The sequence below is a fragment of the Sapajus apella genome, unplaced genomic scaffold, assembly GCF_009761245.1.
Source record: "Sapajus apella isolate SASKATOON/1434 unplaced genomic scaffold, GSC_monkey_1.0 scaffold154, whole genome shotgun sequence".
NCBI lineage: Eukaryota > Metazoa > Chordata > Mammalia > Primates > Cebidae > Sapajus > Sapajus apella.
This window is the reverse complement of record NW_022437094.1, coordinates 838,929-847,778: the sequence shown is the minus strand read 5'-3', so window position 1 is coordinate 847,778 and position 8,850 is coordinate 838,929. Positions and strand designations below refer to the sequence as shown.

At 37.7% G+C, this 8,850-nt stretch overlaps 1 protein-coding gene across 1 annotated transcript; it reads right to left on the bottom strand.

The window, feature by feature from the left end:
* Positions 1-277: 277 nt before the first annotated feature.
* Positions 278-5,097, bottom strand: UBQLN2 (ubiquilin 2). The gene has a single exon (XM_032266084.1). It carries the CDS (start codon positions 4,428-4,430, stop codon positions 2,556-2,558), a length of 1,875 nt encoding a protein of 624 aa, XP_032121975.1. The 5' UTR covers positions 4,431-5,097; the 3' UTR covers positions 278-2,555.
* Positions 5,098-8,850: the final 3,753 nt, after the last annotated feature.

Here is an 8,850-nt window from a genome sequence, read left to right as displayed (position 1 = left end):
GTATTTATTTCCATATAAAATCATCTGTCATTAAAACTACTGAATTTATTATGACAGACTTTGTGATTATGTCAAATTCCTGGCATCATATAATAATCAAATAATAAATCACCATTTCCTAAGTCAGTGCTCTGAGGAGCACTGATAGGTCAAATGTTATTATGTGTGTTTAAAGGGAAAAAAAAAAAGGTGGTTCTGTGCTCAATTAAGTTAGGAAAATGCTGAGTTACACAAAGTTAAATAGTTTTTTTTTTTTAATTGAAGAAGCTACTCATTAAAAAAAAATACTACCCAACATTTATTGCACAATGAGTCTCCAAGAGAGATTAACGTATACAGCATTTTGCAAACGTATTTACCTGTCTCCCAGAAGAATATTTTTTCCACAAAACACAATTTGGAATTGCTGCAGCAAACACATTCTGGTTAAAATGAGAAACAAGACAAATATACCACTGACACCTTTATTATTCAGCACTGTTATGAAAATGTTTAACCCATGCAGTCAGAAACTATGTTATAAATTTTGAAAAGGAAATCATATAACATCATTGATAGAATTTCTCACCTGGAAAAACTCAAAAGGATCAAATGAATATCTCTAAAATTAATAATTTCAATAAACTGCCAATTTAAAATAATCTATGCAAATAAATTCTTCTCCTATATAGCAAAAATGACCCAATAGGTAACATATTAAAAGCTCCAATAAGCAGTTTCAATGTGTTCCCTTTATGTCTGTATTACCTAGGAACATACTTCTTACAAATTATACAGGATTTAAATAAAACTCTATTGAAGGATATATAAAGCTTTTTAGAAACAAGGCAACATATGTTTCTGGAAAGCAATGCAATTCTGTAGTTCTTATCGTCATATCAATTTAAGAGAATCCCAACCAAATTTTCAATATATTTTCGAGGGAAGATCATCTGGTGAAATAAACATGTCAGAATTGTCAGAAAATTGTAAAAAATAAAGAATATCAAGAGGAGGTCTCACAATAACAGATACAAAGTCCCATTTCTAACTCATCTACAGGCTGGTGTACTGGTGCCACAATGTTCAATGGAGCTAAAGGGAATCCAAACACAGAATAAAGTATATACATGTATGACATTTCATATGTTGGGGGAAAAGGTCAATATGTTAACAACTGGCTAACCCTTTGGGGCAAAAGAGTTAGAGTACCTAAATCCATACATCAAGATAATTCCAGATAGGACAAAACATTTTCTTAATAAAACCATATAAGTTAGAGAAATATAGGATAAGATTTATATAATCTTCAGGTGGGATAACCCTCCTAAACACGATCCTAGGGCCAAAAGGCAAAGAGAAAAAGATTTATCCATTTTTAAATTTTTTATTTTTTTTTAGTCATTTTTAATGCATTTTTCTCTGTGCACAAGAGAAATAACTGATGAAGTCAAAAGATACACTTTCTTTTATACATAGCAGTTAAAAGTAATGCAAACATCACATAACACTTTCAGTGAAAGTTACATTTCCAATTACAAATCAAAATGCATATTAGGGTCTCTTTACGGGAGAAGTTGAGAAGGAAGTCTTAGGTAAAAAGCACTTTCCTGGCATTACTACACTGATCCTTCAGGCTGCACACAGATTAAGATCATATACAGTCAATCTGCAAATGTTGACACAATGTTACACTGTAAATTTTCTGTACAATTAAATGTATACTTAGAGATACCAGGATAAACATTTCTACTATATTTTAACTGAACTTGCCTAGCCAACATTTTCACTGAGAAGTTTATCAAAGATGCTGTAAGATTCTACAAAATTGTGAGACATACCTAGCTCCAGATACATTTCTTGTATTCGTTCTCATTTTGGTTACACATATTACACTCAGAAATTCTACTGTAATATTTTTAGACGTACAGTTCCAATTGTGCTTACTGTACTGTGTACAAATATAGCAAAAAAGATCAACGAATGGTATAAATCTTACAGCATTTTGCTAGCAAAAATACATGCCAAAGTCACAATAAGCAATATCGTACCACAAATTAGAGAGCTTCAAATAATTTGCTTCTGATTTTAATATCTTCATTCTACATTAAATTACTATCATAGGCTAATGTTTAAAAATGCAAATAAATTGGACATCTGTAGGACAACACTTGTTCACCCAACTGTGAAGGTTGATACCTGTTTCCAAAAATCACAATAAATGCAGAATAAAGAAAGTGTTTGCATGCAACACTTTTGAGTGAAACAGCATTGATTCCCACCATTCAAAACAGATAAGGAAGGAAATTAAAGGAAAGAAGGAAGGAAGGAAACAAAGAGGGAGGGAGGGGGGAGACAAGAGGAAGGGAAGGAAGGAAAAATAAGCAAAGGAGGAAGGGAGTGAGGGAAGTAGGAGGGAGGGACTCCATCTTAAAATGCATCATATTAGACTTATAACTAGACAGATTTAAAAGAATCAAAATGAAAGTAAAGAACGATTTTGTGTGTGTGTTTAAAGATTTAAGAGCCATTATCAAAAATAAGATACATTTTTTTTTCCAGGTACAGAAATGTAATTAAGATGGCTGGGAGCCCAGCAGCCTTTCAATGGCTGCATTGATGTCGCCTCCTGTTGCTATTAGGGCCTGCAAGTTTGCTTCACGGTTTAAGAACCCCATTGCGTTGAGCTGTTCCAGTTGTTGCTGAAATCTGACTTCTGGATTCGGCAGCTGTGGAGCACTGGCTCCAGCCAGAGCCTGCACCATTTGCTGAATGAACTGCTGGTTGGGTCCAGATTCTGATGTAGGACTCGTGGTTTCACTGGGTGCAGCGCTGGACACAGTAGGCCCGGTGGGGCCACCAGAGCCGGTGGAGCCAGGGGGCCCTGCAGGGCCAGTGGGTCCTATGGGCCCAATGGGGCCTATGGGAGTAAAAGGGACTATAGGGCCTATGGGGCCTATGGGGGTGACTGGGCCTACAGGGCCTATGGCGGTTCCCAGCACCCCCACCCCCACACCTGGAGTGAAGCTTGGAATCAGGCCAGGCGCTTCAGTGGCTAATGTCTGTAGCCCCTGCTGGATCTGCATTAAAGCCTGCATTGCTCTTGGGTTTGACATGGCTGATAGTGTGTCTGGATTCTGCATCTGCTGCAGGAAGGCTGGGAGCTGTGGACGCATCTGCTCCTGCAGCTGAGGATTTGCAGTAAACAGCGGGCTATTCAGCATCATCTGTGCAGCCAAATCTGGATTCTGGCTCAGCGACTGCATCATGCTTCTCATGTAGGGCGCCGACAGCATATTCTGAATCAGCTGGGGGTTTTCAGTTATCTGTTGCAGCAGGCTCTGCATGCCTGGGGTACTAAAGATACTGGCGACATAATTAGCTGCAGCAACGGTGTTCCCAGTAGCATTGCTGGAACTATTGCCAGACCCACTACCAGTGCTCGTGGTCGTGCTGGTAGTTGCAGAACTCTGGGTAGCTGGCGGTGGTGCCCATGGATTGGGTAGTGGATCACGATTTTCTGTGCGGGAAGGCTGCGCACCTTCCCCAGAGGAGGAACTACTCCCCACAGAGGCAAACGGATTACCCCCAAACTGCTCTTGTGCAGCATTTAGCATCGGCTCTTGAATGTCAGTGTACATGCGCCGTAAAGCATTATAGCCACCTGGGATGCTTTCGAGATTGCTAAGAGCCAGGTCTTGATTTCTCATCATCTCTTGCATCATGGCTGGATTCCTGGCAATTTCGAGTGTCTGCCTCATTATATCTGGGTTGTTGAGCAGGTGACTGATTTCTGGGTTTCTCTGAATCAATTGCTGCATCTGTGGATTAGCCATAATGAGCTGCCTCATCAGATCGGGATTGGAAAGCATGCTCTGAACAAAGGGATTTTCCATGATTTGGATCATCATCTCAGGGCTGGCCATGAGTTGCTGCTGCATCTGGCTCTGGAGCTCAGAGAAGTTGGTCGAGCTCAAGCCCAGGCTGCTAAGGCCTGCCAGTCCTCCCAGGCTCCCCAAACCAAACGGGTTGCTATTTGTGGAAATAGGTGTGGAGTTACTCCTGGGAGTCGACGCCGAGGTAGTGTTAGTTCCCGCGGCATTGCTAGGCTGCGTGGTCTGGCCCTGAGGTCGGTTCTGACTCTTGATGACAAGGTGAACAGTCAGCCCATCATGGATGCCGTGCTGGATCAAGGTATCTTGATCTTTTAAGATTTTTCCGGCAAAAATCAGCACTAGCTGATCGGTTTGGGATTTGAAGCGTTTCGAAATCGCTTCCTTAAACTGCTGGACCGAGCTATTCTCGGGCACCGCGAACTCCTCTTTCTCTTTGGGAGTCTTCACAGTGACTTTGATGATTTTAGGCTCAGCCGGAGCAGCAGCCGAGCCTTGGGCCGCAGCAGGGCCGCGGGAGGGGCGCGGGGGGCCGCTGCTCTCGCCATTCTCAGCCATGGCGGCCGCGGTGACGCAGGCGGGCAGGGAAGGCGCGGGCCGGCGAAAGAGAGCGAGGGAAGGAGGAAGGAAGGAGGCGCCGCCGCAGCGGGCTGGGCCGGGTCGGGCGGGGAGCGCGGAGCACAGTACCTCTGTGATGAAGACTGTGGTTCCGTGGTCCTCCGGTGGAGAAAGGACTGGGCGTAGGCCGCGGGCTGAGGTTCCGCGCTCCGGTCTCTAGGCCTCCTCCGCCGCCGCCTTGTGATCCGACCGCGCGCACTCCCAGCAACTCCGGCAGCCGCTCCGCCTGCTGCTCCCCGCCCCTTCCCCACCCCCAGTTCCGCGCTCGCCTCCCCGCCCCCTCTGCTGACGCGGCGCCAGGCCTAGATTGATAGATTTGGCTCGGTCAAAATTAAAAACTTCTGCACTGAAAAGAAAAAAAAAAAGGGACAGAGAGAAACAAAGGGAGAGAGAGAACAGAACAGTACAGAACAGGCGAGGCAGAGAGGGTGGGACGGAGAGAGGGCGGCGGTAGAGAGTCAGCTTCTGTAAACGACATTGAAAGACCGATGGAGAATAAATATTAGAAATCTGTAAGGCAGTAAAAAGGTGAAAGCCTGATTCGAACCGATCTCATGTAAAAGACGAAAAATGAATAATAAAGAACTCTGACAAAGCAAAAAGAAAGGAGGAACACCCCCAATGGGGGAAGGGCAGAAGACAGAGCAGGAGCATGCATTTTACAAAAGGAGTGCAAATGGTCAATAAACATTAAAAAAGGATGATTAATCTCACTAGTAATCAAAAAAAAAATTCCAGTTAAAACAAGAAAATTCTACTTTTGGCTTATATTGGCAGGGAAAAAAAATAATGGTAAACCTTCCTGCTGACAGGGACCCCTAAAAAATGCACTCTCAGGCTAGCTGAAGTGTGAATTGTTACAATCACAGGGCAATTTGAAAATATATATTAGCATTTCGAATGTTTCCACCTTTATTTAGAAATGCCTAACCTAGACACTCCCTAAGAAAATAATCAGATAAGGATGCAAAAATATTTATGTATAGAATGTATATACATTGTAACATTTTAAAACGTTATTTAAATATTTTAAATATCTGTTTACATGAGATTAGTCGAGCACATTATGATATTATCACACAAGAAAATACAGAGTGTCTTTAAAGGTATATGTGAAATAACTGTAGTTATAGGGAAATCACAGAGTATTTTCAATTTTGGCTTTGTATATTTATGTACAGTTAGAAACCTTACAAGAATATATGTTACAAAATCAAAAATGCAATAAATATATTTTTATTTGAAAACCAATTTTTGAACAGTTTGTTGTATATGTAAACTGTAAGTGTAAAAGTATCTGGAAGGCTATTCACAAATAAGTTAATGGCTGTTAGTACAGTTTGCTGAAATTATGAATGTTATTTTCTATTTTTATAAAATTTTGAATTTTCTAATGATTTTTGTAAGTATGCACTGGGGAAAGGTATTTTGGGGAAGAGTATGGGTAGAAATTGATAGGCACATAACAGTAGTGGCAAACATTGACATATATATATAAATATACCTAATTTCATTACAGATTAACTAAGAGCAATAAAGATGTAGCAATGCTGAGGAAGAGAACTGGAAAAATAGAAGAAATAATTCCAAATTTATCTATATATTTCTAACTCTAGGTTAAATCACACATAAAATTCTTCCCCCACTCCCTACCCTCTAACAGGCATCCATCAAAGCACCAATGCTTTGAACACTTAACAGCATTTCAAAGTCTTTAGGTCACAAATGCCTTAATAAATCTCAAGATAAGAAAAAAATATATATACAGGTATGTTATATCCATTGTTGGGGGAATTATGTTTAATATAATTAATAAAATACAGAGATAAAAGAAAGAATAGCTTTAAGTATGTTAATATGTATAGATCTAAAAAGCCAAATTAATTAGTATTAGGTTAGTGCAAAAGTAATTGTGGTTTTTGCCATTGAAAGTAATGAATAGATATTATTATACAATGGTTTTTGCTATTGAAAATAATCATAAAAACCGCAATTACTTTTACGCCAATCTAATACATGCCAAACAGCACTCTAATGCATTCTTATATATACATATGAAATATTATTTTAGAAATATACCAAACTTGCACCCATGAGAAAGAGGAAATGGAATATGATACAGGATAGTGATTAAAGGGAACTTACATTAAATATTTAAAAATACTTTTTATCTTTAAAATGAAAGCAAATGTAAAATATCAGCAGTAGTTAATTATGGGTGGTGAGAATATGAAAATATTATAGATAATCTTAATTTCAATAGAATAAAACTAGATAGTAATAATCAAAGGGTGAACAAAAACCCAACCATTTGATTATTAAAACAAAACTAAATACTTTTGAGACAAATTGCAACATTCTTATTAGAATAAATTTACAAAAATAATGATAATGTAACACATATGCAGCAATAATAATGCTAGGATTTTTCTACATGTGATCAAGAACGTTGTTAAGAATGCAGATTTCTAGACCCCATGCCAAACCTACTGAAATAAATGGTGCACTGGAACCTGCATTCTTATCAAGCTCCAGTTTAATATTATTTTAATTATTATGTACTATGTGGATGAACTCAGACTGAAATTTATACATTCAAAGGCTTTAAATATCAAACAACAGATTGAAAATAAGTGACTTAGGCATTCAAATAAAGAAGTCAACGGAAAACAAAAGGAGGGAAATGGGTGTCAGCGACAAAATGATGAAAGCAAATATTAATGAATTAACAAACAGAACAAGTAAAATTAAATAAATCTAAGAAGATATTTGAAGAAACAAGCCAAATACACAAACCATTATTAATTGGTGATTGGCTTGGCTTACAATTCCCTCACCAAAATACACATCAGAGGGGCAAAACCATACTCACCCTCTTGAGGAAGACTTCCACAAGCATATTTCTTTGCATTCTCTTTCTTTACCTTAAAAATTACATGATATTTAGACATTTTACTTCAAAATATATTACTTTTAATGTTTTAAATTACAGTGAAATAAAATGGACAGTCTAGTAGTCAAACATACATATCCTCATTAGTGAAAAGCAGAGCATTAATTAGCTGAAACAAAGAAAGGGCACCAAGAAAAATACAAAAACTAGTATTCTGTGAATACATTTAGTCACATATGAAGGGAATTTTTTTTATAGTTATAAAGAAATACTTTGTAAAAATCTTGGTTAATGACAAAAAAAAAGCCCTGATGACTGCATTTCTAGGAAGATAGATATGGCCAGAATATATTCATGACGTAGAAGATCTTAACAAACCATATAAGAGACATGTAAGAAAATGAACAAGGCCAGGTGCAGTGGTTCATGCCTGTAATCCCAACACTTTGGGAAGCCGAGTCGGTCGTATCCCTTGAGTCCAAGAGTTCAAGAACAGTGTGGGAAACATTGCCAGACCCCATCTCTACCATTAAAAAAAAAAAAAAAAAAAAAAAAACTAGCTGAGCTTGATGGCTAGTGCCTGTAGTCCAAGATGCGTGGTAGGATGACGTGGGAGTATTGCTTGAGCCTGGGAGTTTAAAGTTTCAGTAAACCTTGATCACGCCATGACACTCCAGCCTGGGTGACAAGAAAGTAAATAACTCGTTATTTCAAAAATTAGCTTTCTTGTTCAGAGTCACAGCTGAGCTTACATTTTTTACCCTCTCTTTTTACCAAACCCCACTGAAGTGACAAAAATGAGAAAAATAATAAACCCCTAATAGTTTTGAAAACGTGGAAAGAGTGTCATCAATAAACCTTTAAGTTAAATATCAAAATAAATTCTAGATGAAAAATGAAATCATAAAATTTGCAGAAAAATATTAGAGCAAATATTTACTTAAGCTCGGCATGATGGTAATCTGATTAAAACAACAAAGAAAAATCACAAATAGCAAAATTAATAGATTTCATTAAATAAGAATTTTAAACTATATATCAACAATGTAATACAAATTAAGTAATTAAAGACAAACAAAAAAGTTACAACATATATAACACATGAGAACTATCTATGACATACACAAACTTCTTAAAATTTTTTAAAAATAAACACTCCAAAGGAAAAATACACAAATGACATTAATATTTTACTAAAGAAAAAAGAAAGTCAGAAAGAAAAGAAAAAGGAAAGAAGGAAGAAAGGGAGAAAAGGAAGGGAAAAAGAAAAATATGTTATCTTCTTTAAATAGAAAAATACAAATTAAATTAACTGTGAAACGTTTTTTGTCTATAAAATTTAAAAGACCAGTATAATATCCAATCCTGACATAGTCAATAAAGACTGCCTAATTTCAAATCACAGTTCTGTTACCTCTACTTATTTGCTGCATGACTTTGGTAAGTAACCTAACTTTTCTGTACTTC